The sequence below is a fragment of the Styela clava genome, chromosome 2 (genome assembly GCF_964204865.1).
Source record: "Styela clava chromosome 2, kaStyClav1.hap1.2, whole genome shotgun sequence".
Classification (NCBI taxonomy): domain Eukaryota; kingdom Metazoa; phylum Chordata; class Ascidiacea; order Stolidobranchia; family Styelidae; genus Styela; species Styela clava.
In genome coordinates this window covers 23,553,080-23,566,977 of record NC_135251.1, presented here as the reverse complement: position 1 = coordinate 23,566,977, position 13,898 = coordinate 23,553,080, and the positions used below count along the sequence as shown (strand labels likewise).

Below are 13,898 nucleotides of genomic sequence, written 5' to 3'. Positions count from 1 at the left end.
ACCAGCAATGCAAATACTAATAAGGTCATGCAAGTAAAAAGTTCATGGGCATCTTGAATGAATTAGATGAATCAAACTTTCTCATGTCACGTTTCAACTTGTGTTGAACATGGGGAGATGCATGACGAAGTTGAAACTGACAAATACCAGGATATTGATCAGTCACGCAGTGTTGCCATACAATACATGAAACGGGTTCCTCAGATAAATATATATATTAGAATAAATATATATGGCCAATTACAATAGCACTACAGCTGGTTGGGTGATTGCGGAGCTTAATAATTTGATATTAATATCACCCAATATAATATATATTTATTTTTGTCAAGTGCCAGATGGTGTACTGTAGGCCCTGTAGGGTATTACTAAGAGCGCTCATAAATCCAGATTCACTGGATCCAGGGTATCGATGTACAACCTCAAGAATAATGGAAGAAGACTTTTCACAATGAATAGGTATTTCAAACTAAAGTTCTTCGCAAGGGTAGACATTCAGAATACATTTGTGTACCAATAACGGATTTAAATAGTACTTTACATATATCCCAACCCCACCAGCTTGAGTTTTTGTCGGCGCATAAAGGAATACATAACTTTCAATATCTATATTAATCAAAGGATCTGTTTTGAGTTACGAAGTAGAAACGTTAGTGACCTGTATTACGTTATTATTGATTGACATACATCAAAACAAAAAAAGAAGAAGCTGGGACGTATTACAGTTTTTTGCGTACTGTGGCTTGCACATTATTACAACGCAACATGGTTAATATAGGAGAATTCCTGTAAAGATCAATTATTAGCTCATCATTCCCGTAAAATCCAAAGAGCTTGATGTATTTTTAGTGACATAACAACCGAATGGTTTACTTCAAAAGAAATGACATATTGATCACTTGCATTCATGCAACATGCATTCATTGTTGTGTCACGCGCGTCTAACACAACGTACAGGAAAATGCTTCTGAATCAGTAAAATTCGTTTATTATAGAGTGGAGCGTTATTCAATTAGCTACGAATGGAAGACAACTTCTTGGTATTTTTAAGAAATCGAAAATACATAAATGAATAGAGACAAATTTCATTTCCATTTCTTCTCGTAATATGCATGCAAATGTAGTTATAAACTGTATATATATTACAAAAATACATTATTAGTTAGAAAGCGTAGTGATGGCAGAGCAACAAAGGTATGATCCGGGGACGATAGTGCAGCCAAATGAACCACTTCCAAATAATTTTTTACCTGAACATCCTGCCAAAGTCTTTGTAACGGTGTGCAATACATCAGACTTTAGTTCTCAAGAAATCTGGTAAGTAGAGTGTTTTATCTTGTCAATATTGACTATATATACTAGAATGCTGATATTACGTTTAAATGCTGAAAAGCGTTAGTGGGGCAAAAGTGTGACAAACATATTCAATGAATTTACTTGGAAATATCTTACCAACATTAAGAACTCTCGTTTTACTATGTAGTTTGTATAAAACTGTTCTTGAATGAAGTAAACTTTATATGTGTAGCGTTAGTTTGGAACTAGCCTGCATATAACCTAAGGTTCTGGTGTATATATTTGAAATAAAGCAATGAACTTTTGGCCCATCTAATAAATCATTTATTTGGCATGAGTTCATGAAATGAAAAACTGATTATGGAAATAAAATCAAACGTAGGTATGATATTGAATGCAAATTTTGCAGCTAAAACAGCATAATTTGAAATTTTACTCAATTTAAAAGCTTACTGCATATATATCTATAGAACTGCGTCACTGATGGCCTTGGTTATCAATTCACGCATACATTCTAAGATTTAGATATATATAAATATATATACTAAATATAATAGATAACTCACCGTACATTATACCAAAATATAAACTTATCAAACCATTCTGTTGGTTGATTTACGACAGGTATGATTTGACAGTTGAACACGATTCGTTCCAATGGACGGTTCGACGAAAACTTTCCGATGTTGCCAAACTTGCTTTTGGTCTCAAAGCTTATTCTGCTTTCAAAGATGTATCAGCAAGCAGGTATGTAATATAAATGTCATTGGGTTTTCGTTGCTTTATGCGGCACTTTGTAATATTAGTTATCCTTATATTGGTACCAGGTTAACAGACGTGGATGATTTCGATGCAGTAACGAAACCACCAAGCATTATGAACTTTTTGCATAGCGCAACTGGGGAACGAAAGAATATTGAAAGCGTTAAGGTAATTGAATATAAAATGGAAAGGGACGGCTGAATATTTGACGTGTAGAGCAGGGCTACTCAACTATTTTTATCGAAGGTCCGCAAACAAAACATCATAATTATTTGGGTCCGGTCTTTCCAGAAATGATATTTCGGCATCCTTAAACGAGCACTTCTTCGACCGACTAATGATTAGTAGCAAATTAAAAGTGTTTATTATGGTGGTATAGTTTTTTTTGTATACATTCAAAACTATGAAAGTCATTTTATAACAGGAAATTCAAAAAGTGGGGCTAATGATCTAAAATAAATAATTAGGTGCGGTCCAAATCCGATACTCGAAAGGTCCGGATTCGGACCGCCAGTTGAGTAGCCCTGGTGTAGCGTATATTTTAAAGTAACTTAAAAAGATTTCTATCATTACTTTCTATATAAGCTTTATGAACTGATTATTTTTGACTAACGCAATACTAGGACAGAGAAGAAACTTACTAATTTGCATCGTCGTTTGTGCACGCGATTGCTGAATGATGTCTGAAGTTACCTGGCAAGCAGTATAAAAAGAATTTTTTCAGTCACATAATAGACTTTTCATCAAATGATTCTCTTTTCTACTTTTATAAAGTTGTAAATATACGAGTATATGCAGAACAATGAGCTAATGATGTAATTGGTTTTTTAACAGGAGGATATGCAACAGTATTTCGACTATATTCTTGCTTATGAAATATACAGAGGTCACAACAGTTTGGTAATTTTTCTTTCGAACCTTTTATCTAAAATAAAGATGTAGGCCTACTGTTTTTTTTTTATATTCACATTCCCTGTAATAAGGCTTCATTTGATTGGCACCTGTGTCAGAACTCATAGGGATGATTGAACAATAGGCAATAAAAAGTTATAACAGCAAAAGAACAGAATCTCGTTTTACACAAGAAAAGAGCAACGCGCAGCTACCGGCATACTACCAATCTCGCACGAAACAAAGCTTGCCAGATATTCATGCGGAAAATCCACATAGTGGCACAAATTTTTAAATTAGCAAAATTCCTCGGGAGCCACAGTCTTTTGTTCCCCATTTCTCAACAACAAGCACGCTCACTGTCAATTTTTTTGTCCAACATGCTTCATTAAAACGTACAATCACTTAGACAAGTAGTGTGTGGGTTCAGTTAAAGTGGGTTCTACCAAACATTATTAGCTTGTAATATGTGTAAATACTAGATAGATTCTGTTTTTTTTTCGTTTGCTTTTATTGAAACATATACTTTTGTATACTTTTGCTTACAGGCAGACTTTTTTGAAGTGAGCGGTTTTACATTCAGGAAAGAACTGGGGCGAAGCAAGAAGTAAGAATGATTTCCAATCTGATGTTTTCATTCAATATAATTGCACACAAAATACAAAGTTAATTTTATCATACATTTTTTAGGGAAGGATACTTGCAAAAGCAAAGTGATAATTGTTGTGTTTCTACCTGGAGTAAAAGGTGTGTAGAATATTTTTACCTTGTTTTGTCCATTATTTAGACAATTCTGCAATAAACTGCAACATTTGTTGGTTGATAGCGTGATAGTAAAGAATGTAGGGGAAAGTGGGGAAGGTTGGGACACTTTTTTTCTTTTTCATATTTTGAGCCCTTTATTCTGCACATTCATATAACTTTGCGGGATAAATGCAGAGAGGGATAAATGTAGTTTTTATTCAGCGACTAAGAAATTCCCTTGCGACACACATCTTACCACCAAAATGCTTTGAAAAACGTTTGTCAAGTGTCCCACTGTACCCCACTTGTGGGGCACATTCGGACAGACCCTGGGGCACAATGGGTCATTCTGTTAAAATTCAACGAAGTATGCCCTTGAAAATGAGCAATTAATCAGCATAATCGTCTAAAGAACAGGGAGACTTCAAATTTGAAGATTTAAGATTTTTGAAATCAATGTTCAACCGAAATATTTCAGATATTTCACCAAAAAATTCGCTTACAAATTAAATTATTTTCTAATCCGAATCTAAATCTGGAAATATTTTTGATTCTAGAATATATTTCATATTGGACCATGAGTTGAAAGATACCATAATGTTACATAAAAATATAACGCATCTCTAGGTCTCTAAGAACTTGTTGTATCAAACACTGTCGAATTGTGCCATGTAGGGCATGTCCCACTGAACCCCGGTCCATTGTTCCCCATAATCAACAAATATCTTCAGATCATCCCACGGCGAAATTCAGAAGGCCCATCCACTCGCCAACGTTATAAATATTTCACAGTGGACTAAAGCTGAAAAATATCAGACGGTGGTTTGTCACGTTGGAAAGGCTAAGTTAGAAAAAAGAAAAAACTGGAACGGTGAATTTTTAGTTTCAACCCCCCAAAACCAATTTCACCTCATAGCTTGCGTCGCTCTACCCGTCCGCTGTCCGTTTGCGGGGACATTGTAACTCACCGAAGGGCGGATTGAAACATCAAACCGCGGACCGGATCCCGAATAGTATTAGTGTGAGAGCTGATATTCCTGTGCGCCATGTCCCAACGTGCCCCACCTTCCCCTACTGCAGTACAAATGTTTGTTGTTATTGCTTTATATGGCAAGCAGAATTTATTGCAGCGGACTAACTTGTTGTTACGTCAAATTCTAGGAAAATATTCGGAAATACTGTTATGGTTATTGCAAAAATCGTCGCTTTTGTATAATAACGTACCGCGTTTATTATTCATTGACGTTTAAATTAGGAAAAAAATATAAATTTCTGATAGTGATATGTATAAGTATAAACTACGGTAGGAAGTTCCCAATCTAATACTCAAATGAAACATGACATACAACAACTCAAATTTCAATTTCTCACAACTTTACAGATGGGCTGTGCTTAAAGATAAGTTTTTGATGTACCTTGATGAAACAAAGCAATATGTCGAGGGAGTGTTTCTGTTTGATGGAGTATCATCTGTAGTAGTCGAGAAAGGGGTTTTCTTGAAGCTCAAAAATTCTTCTCATACGTGAGTTATAAATATTCTGCTATGTCTATAGGTGATAAAGATTAGTCCTCGCCAACTGTTGAAGTGTTTATACTAATAAATTCATATACACATATATTCATATTTTGAGTATGTTCGAACCGGATTATTGGCGCAACTTTTTGTACACTTCTGTGCAGTGAGTTTCATTTTTATCTATTTTATTTTTTATGAGAAGTTTCCGCACTCTCACACTTGACCAGGCTTTATGCAATTTAGTATAACATGGTTGAGTTAGTTAGTGGAATAAACTATATATATGTTATTTTCCTTCTCAAATTATTTTCTAGAATATATTTAAAATGTATGACTTCAGAAGAGGCGATCAATTGGCATGATAGCATCGAAAGTAACATGGAAAATGTGATATCTGAATTCGGAGGTGCAATGGGAAATGTGCACGGAAGCTTTGCACCTGCAAGACCTTCAGTTGCACATTGGTATAGTTGTTAACATTTTCATTAATGGTAATTAAATGAGTTATTTGAATCCACTCGAGTTTTTCTATTCGGGTTTGGTTTTGAACCTACAGACCCGCATCTTTATCTTGTCACTTCTATTTCATGCTTTATTTTGCCGTGGTCGCGGAAAGATTTTGGTTAAGTATGCTAACGTTTCCATGATATTTTCTACCAGGTGGCTGATAATAAATATTTGAATAATTTCTTTGTAGGCTTGTTGATGGTTGTGATTTCTTCTCTGCTGTAGCAGATGCACTGGAAAGTGCAAAAAGTGAAATCTTTATTACCGGTTGGACGTTTTCTCCTGCTATATTCTTGAAGCGCAAGGGTGAATTAAAAGATGAATGGCTTCTGAAAACTATCATAGAAAAGAAAGCGGTTAGTTCGTACTATATTATAAAAATAAAACTGGATTCCGTTTCCTCTAACTTCTCTATTTTCTTTCACTCCGGGTTCTGGGAAAGGATAACAATAGCGATAAATCTCGTGAAAAAATATGCAATAATAAGATATTAACTTGAGCTAATGCAATTTTACAAGGCATCCGGCGTCAAGATATACATATTGCTTTACAATGGTCCGGGAGTAGTTGTGGATCTCGGAGAACATTATGCAAAATATATTCTGGAAAGTCTCAATGAGGAAAATATCCGAGTATTAATTCACCGTGGGCTAGGGTTGGGTGAGTTGTACAATGATTTCTCGATGAGTAGTCTTAAAATATAACAGAAACGTAAGAAATAAGCATACACACTATATATATGTATCCTATGAGATTTTCGGGTAACACATCAGTCATCAGTCTATTTCCAGACTTATTTCAGAGTTTTGTATTCCCGCCAAAAGGACATTGATGTAGAATACTCTCATTGCTGTAATATTATTGCAGTGAATTTGAGCCTTTGAATATTGAGAATCTAGTAATATGGCCCATCAATATTTTAAATTTATTTCTGTTCTTTTCAGAAAATAACCTATTTTGGTCTCATCACGAGAAACTGATAATTGTCGATCAGTCGATCGCATTTGTTTCTGGCATAGATCTGTCGTTCGGAAGATGGGATTACCACAAACATCCGATGACGGACCTTAAAACATCGGACGATAAGGAGGTTTTTACTTATGTCTCTGGTGTAGAATATTATTCAAAAATTTGTGAAGCAATTTTTAAAGCAAAATCTGTAAATATCAATAACAGAATGCATACGCCAATTGTACAAATCGATCGCACGCCTTTTAAATAGACTATTTATAGAGTATTGTTGTCACATCATGCATCTGAAACGTTAAACTGTGCAAGTACCTATTCGCATACCCGTGACTGTCAATCGGACTAGTCGCAGACTACAATTTCTTTTGATTGAACCTTACCAGCCTCCTGTTTTTTTACTTTTTATTTTTTGGAAAAAATTCCATTCCATTTATGTACTATTAAATAAATTAATCCTGTTTAGAAATTGCATTCATAAATTGTTTAAATATTCCCCATAAATCTCAAAAAGTTTCGAAACATTGTATTGCAAAATATTCAACTTGACTTCAGTTTGATACAAAATTTTAGGAGTCGCATCATTGGTCAAAGTGCATATGTCATCCAACGTGGAAGGGAATGGATTACGCCAATGATTATGTAAAAGCAGCTACAGGATATGACAAGCCATTTGAAGGTATATTTTGCGGACTGGCATGGTAACGTTACATGTTGGGAAAAGTGAAAAGTGTTTGATTTTCAACATCTTGTCGTACTCCAAACTGCTTTAGTGAATGGTAAAATAGGGTATCAAGAGATGCTATATTCTTATAGGGTTATACAAGTTTGTGTAGAGCGTTTACATTGTTCATCCCTCTTACTGCAAAATTGAATTTTAAACATGTGAATTGTTATGAAGAATGGACTATTACATAGACTATTCATAAGACGTATTAGGTATTGAAATATGTGGGCAAAAATAACAAAACATAATTACAAATTCGCACTACTTAAATCATTACAACTGAAATGTATGTTATGATATGACGCGAATCAATAGTTTTTAGTAATTGTTCTAACGGTCATTCTATTAGAATTTGAAATTTGACTGCTATAAATGTATTTGGTGGTCTATGTTAACTTTTAATCGCGTCCTTTGTTTAAAATTTGACACTGTTGCGCAGTAGAGTGTTGTTGAAAGGATATGACGTTTGGTTACCAAAACAAGTTAAGCCACGAACTATCAATCAATGATAAATTGTATTTGCAGACCAACTTGACAGACGTATTAACCCTAGAATGCCCTGGCACGATGTTGGTGCCGTGACATATCATGAAAGTGCCAGAGACGTTGCTAAACATTTCATTCAAAGATGGAATTTTGCAAAGGCAAGTTGTGCGTCAATAATGCAATACAAATAAATTGAAGAAAATTGTCTGTGCGGCAGACGAGTGAGACACGTAAAGTGTTCCAAAGCAAATTTGTTTTCTAATATATATATATATATTGAATGCAGTATTCAAGTGACATTGAAAAATGCCCGTTTCATTATATTGGAGTTTTTTTTTGTCATGTATTTGCCCAAAAGAATTTCATATTCAAACTATAGCAGAAAACAATAAACAAAAAATAAGGCCACAAGCAGCCCAAAAATGTTTATACATAGCCATAAATTTAACGCGTGATTGTAATTTTAGGCGAAGCGCCACAGGAAACAGGCAAAATATGCATATCTCCTTCCAAAAGTTAACCCGACAGTGGAAGAAAAATACTCAGTAAAAGTTCATCCGGACGCAGTCAAAGCAGAAGTTCAGGTCGGTTTCAACATTATTAAATTCTCAAAATACTTTTGTTCGTATTTTTCTCGGTAAACAAGTCATCAATAACACAACGTTTATGATTTTCCAAAATTTTCTATTCATCAAAATTTGATTTTTTTGGTGCCTAACCTTATCAGAAATTGCCTAGCTAACAGAAACTATCATACAAGCAAGCAAGCAAGTACATATCAAGCAAACACCACTAAATATAATCTATTTGCTACCCTGATCTTTGATATTGCAACAAATAGAAGGTTTAGAGAGCGTAACTCATTGTTTGATAACAATTTTTTGAAAGTTTGATGTTCAAACTATGTGAAAGTGCATGCGACAAAGCTATATTTGAAATCGAATAATTTTTTTTTTACAAATTTTTCGTCTCTCTATAATTTTATTTCTTGTTAATTACACCATAACATGTTCTTTCTAAAAAAAATTTAAATTCGTATGCTTCTAGGTTTTGCGTTCTGCGGGAGCTTGGTCAGTTGGCTTGGCAGAAACTGAATCCTCGATACATGAAGCTTACGTACGAGCCATCAAGACCGCAAAGCATTACGTGTACATAGAGGTATAAACACTGCTACAACATAAATACATAACCAAGTCAGTTATGATGTTTGTGGCCGTCTCTGATAAGCTGATAAAAAGCTATTATGTCTTCTTATTTTGTCATGTTATTACTGCATGCCGCTTTTGAATTGTCTGTTAGAGATTTTTGTCTTGGTCTAAATTTCGCTGAAATTGTTAGAGCCGGGAGTTGGTGTCCTGAGGTTTGACACGAAATGAATGAGATTTTACAGCGCGAAAGTATTTAAAAGCAATGCTGGGTTACCTGGTTTCAAATTTCGAAATTATGTCAAGTGTCGGTTTTCAGGTTTTGACGAGGAGAGTGGATTCCAACGTGTTTGGCGTGGTTGTTGTTTATTGATATTGAAAAAATGTTTTCATATTAACTAAGAAATGTCACGTTCGGGTTACCGGTTGAGTGTGTATATGGCGTATAGCACTTGATCGTCCAGCGAGCAAAAAAAAAACTCATTTATTAAAATCAGCGAAATTCAGGGTGTAACAACGAGTACCAAAAAACTAAAAAATATCGTAGCAATACCCTATCAGTTAATAAAATTACAAAGCGCTAAAACATTTTTCGGCTATAACAAAAATCATTTTCAAATAGAGATCCATATGCCCATTTCGTGACTAAATATAAATTACACTTATATTTCTATTTTTATGATAGAATCAGTTTTTCGTGAGTATCAAAGACGACGACCTCGTTTGGAACAAAATTATTGAAGCTTTGATTGAACGAATCACGGCTGCGAAAGGGACCAACTTCCGCGTTTATGTTGTACTTCCATTAATCCCAGCATTTGAAGGAGATTTCAGGTATTTCAAACAGAAAAATCTTCGTTTTTCCATAAATAAATATTATGTTTTTTGTGGGCGCAGAGGTTTAGTAGTTGAAGCCTTGGTATCGCAGGTTCAAAGGTTATGATTTATGATTTAAATACTATTCCTACGATCTCACTCAGGGTGTAATAAACTTGGCTGGCAATGTGGAAGCGGAAAGATTGCGTTTCTTCCGTACTTTAGTAGCTCCTTACCTAGCAGTGGACAGAGGCCTTTTGGGGCAAACTGTACATTACTGTGTTAGGGATGGGCATTTTTGAATACGTGGTGATTTCAGAATCGAATCGAATATTTTTCTCGAATCGAATCTCGAATACTTGGAAGTCAATGGAAGATATGTAATTGCAATGACTTTTTTTTCATTGCAATTGGTCCTGTCAACAAATGAATTACTGGAAACATAGAATACATCTCTAGGATGGCTCAGATTACTGAGCGTGCACACACAATGAAAAACACTTATTTATCAATAATTCACTACAGAAAATAGTCATATGTCAGAATTGCAATAAAAAATGGCTTCAATAAAAATAAATTGGGAAATTCGCCTCGACCATTGGTGGGAAGAAAAAAACAAGATGGCGGCGATTCAAAATTTTGCTCTGAACCGATTCGAATCATTCACTATTCGAATCGATTCGAGTAGTCGATTCGAAGTGCTCAGCCCTAGACTGTGTACATTACTTGAATGGCTGTGTATCTATATCTGATTGGGTGTATATACATATGGTATTGGCTGTGTATGTACATCACTAAAATGGCTGTATTTGTATATTAATTGGCCGTAAATGCATATCACATTGGCTGTATATTGGTATTTAGTTGGGGCTATATGTATATTTAGTCGGCGCTATATGTATATTTTTGGCTGTATATGTATATAACGTTACCAACCACTCTAAAACGTTGTTTAAAAACCTGTAGAATGGAACTTAAAGTAACCATTGTAGGAACTCGAGTTTTCAATGAAGAAAACAATAGGAGCGAGTTTACAAGTGAGCTTTGTCACTCAGAACACCTTAACGAACGAGTCGAGTAATAATATAAATTACTTTTGCTCTGATGTTTGTTGTTGACTTTTACTAATCACAGTAAGGATGAAACAAGCGAAGATATACAATTGGTGACTTACTATCAATTCAGAAGTATTAGTCGAGGGGACGGATCGCTCGTGGGTGCATTGAAAAACAATGGCTGTAAGTATTGCAGATTCGTTATTGCATTGAACATTATGCTTTCTATTTTAATAATACAAAAGAGCAACTTGCAAATCCATGAACATCAGGTAGGTCTAATCATATGACTTCATGTCCCACTGCCTTCAGCCAATTTATATCAATACTGGTACGACAAATTGACTAGTTTTTATTAAATTCATTTGCTTCTCCTCTATGATTAGAGAAACATCGATATAAAATGAATCGTTATGGAGACAGCGATTCCTATAGTTTATGCTCATTTTTATATCAGAAGTAAATTTCCAGTTATTTTGACAAATTTTAATGCTCAGTTTCCGATGAAGAAATCAAGCATCACATTTCTTTTTGTGGATTGAGACAACACGACGTACTCAACGGAAAAGCAATCTCGGAAGTATTGTACATTCATAGCAAATTAATGATCGTTGATGATAAGATTACAATTGTTGGTAAGTTGAAGTAATAATTATGGACGCGCATGCATTTATATTTCGAATTTGAATATCTAAATTAAATGTGCCTTCCGAATCAAAAATAATACGATTTGAAAAAGTGCAGTAAATGAGATTGTCTCACTACCAGGTTTCATAGCAATTTTTTTGTAATTCCACTGTGAAAATTTTGTAGATACTTACAGACGAATTACACGTTGCAAAAACGCAGAATAAATACTTTTATATTCGTTTCCATCACTTCGAATAGCGACAAAACATGACCGATTGGAACAAAAATAACCAGCGCATTGATGAAGCTGTCACAAACGACGTACATGCGCTTCAATTCACGAGACTCAATAGGATGTGATGTGGCTTTATTTCGTACCTAAAGCATTACCTGCAATCAGGGCCTGATAAGACAGTTCATGTTAAAATTCTCTGAGCGCAATTATACCATACATACGAGAAAATATCCCCAAAATTCTCCCAATTAGGCATGATAATAAATTCTATATATGAGCAATATATGCCCTATTGGGCGCTACAGTTTCTTGTTTAATCAATTAACTTAGGCTAAAGTTAATTGCAGTGATTTTCAGGATTAATCATTTTTTTATACACTTAGGTTCCGCAAATCTTAATGACAGAAGTATGATTGGCACAAGAGATTCTGAAGTCGCTTTGTGGATGAGAGACACGGAATTGATACCTTCAATGATGGATGGAAAGTATGAAATAATAAAATGAAATTTCATTTAAATGTTAACTAAGCTTAAGATTCTAAATTATATTAGGATAATTCCCGAGAACTTGAAACGTTTTTTTTATCCCGAATACATGAATTTTGTAATTTCTGTGTGACGAATTTTATCAAAAATCACCATTTCAGTACAGAAACTGAAATAAAAAACTGATTCTTAAAACTTAAATTTTTGGTTAGTACGAATGTTTGCTAATCATTGATTTGATATTCAGACACTACCTGGCTGGAAAATTTTCTTCCAACTTCAGAAAGAGACTGTTTGCAGAATTTCTTGGATTACTGCCACATGATTATGACGACGAAGTGTCGGATTTCAGTGTTGAAAGGAGCCTCAGCGATATAACAAGTGATGAGTTTTTCAACAATATCTGGGAGAAAACGGCAAGAAACAATAACCAAATTTATGAAGAGGTCTGATTCTAGTTACTTTAGCTATTATCTCTTTATTTTCTTTTAATATTATTGTTTTTATCGTCTCATACCACACTGCGTAATCGTTCAAATCAATTTTATTTTATTATCTTTACTTATCAGTCTAAAAACACAATTCTCGCAGGTATTCAAGCCGGTTCCAACTGATGCCGTTGCAAGATTTTCCCAGGTAGATGAATATCGTAAGGACATTATAACAAATGAAGAAGATAAACGCGAAATGCTTGAACAGGTATAAACACTACTCGCATTCAGTTAAATTCCGTATCACTTAATTGTAAAATACGAATAATGGTATTACAATCATTCTAATTTATATGCTGTTGGAGCGAGAGTGAGATTTTTATGAGGACGAGCGGCCCTGAACCTTCATCAAAATGAAATTTGACTTTCCAAAGCACGTCCTTAGCAATTTGGCCAACAACTATATTGTTGTCACTATACTAATCTACTATACTCCCAAGTGTTAACAGCACACACCCCAAAAAATAGAATCCATCTTCCCAATTCGTTGTTCTAATATGGGGACTCACGGAACTGCACAAGTATTTTGATTCAGAAATTTAGTATATTATGATATTTTATATAATTCCTACAATGCTTTTTAAGGTACAAGGCTATCTTGTAAAATTCTCTACGGAATACTTAAAAGAAGAAGATTTGTATCCAGATGCCGATTCATTTCTTCGGTTAATTCCAGCAGAAATGTTCACTTGAGAAAACTTGAGAAATAATTTTTAAAACTAGGATCTAAGCAATTTACTCCAATATTAATTGATTTGCAAATTGAGGTTTGAATTGCAGCTGCATAATTTGTAGGTTTGCCAAAATACAACTTAACTGTACTACTGAACGATAGTCAGCATACAATAAAAATGTATTAGTTGGATTTACTTTTTCTTGCATGTATATTTATCTATGATTATAATGGAATGTGTTGCCAGCATAGAGGCGACCAACTTTTACTGATACTGAAGTTTGCTTTCCAGTACCAATAACATATTATACTTTTCATTTGTGTCGCTTACCTTCGACTGCAGCAATACAATGTAACTAACATAAACTACTACTTAAATACTTTCAACCTGGATTGTTTTTCAGTGTGTGTCAGAATATTCTAATAGTGTGGTCAAGTAATAGATAGTAATCGATTAAATTCCGATAATACT

The 13,898-nt window shown here is 34.4% G+C and overlaps 1 protein-coding gene across 1 annotated transcript; it reads left to right on the top strand.

Annotated features, from left to right (window-relative positions):
* The first annotated feature begins 975 nt into the window (after positions 1-975).
* On the top strand, positions 976-13,864 carry LOC120336127 (phospholipase D1-like). Its single transcript, XM_039403728.2, has 22 exons — positions 976-1,317; positions 1,921-2,043; positions 2,124-2,226; positions 2,893-2,958; positions 3,498-3,556; positions 3,640-3,696; positions 5,075-5,215; positions 5,524-5,673; positions 5,907-6,072; positions 6,235-6,376; positions 6,661-6,806; positions 7,256-7,361; positions 7,935-8,053; positions 8,363-8,479; positions 8,943-9,053; positions 9,726-9,874; positions 10,991-11,094; positions 11,409-11,546; positions 12,160-12,262; positions 12,510-12,708; positions 12,854-12,961; positions 13,339-13,864. The coding sequence occupies exons 1-22, from the start codon at positions 1,178-1,180 to the stop codon at positions 13,444-13,446; spliced, it is 2,655 nt and encodes an 884-aa protein (XP_039259662.2). The 5' UTR covers positions 976-1,177; the 3' UTR covers positions 13,447-13,864.
* Positions 13,865-13,898: the final 34 nt, after the last annotated feature.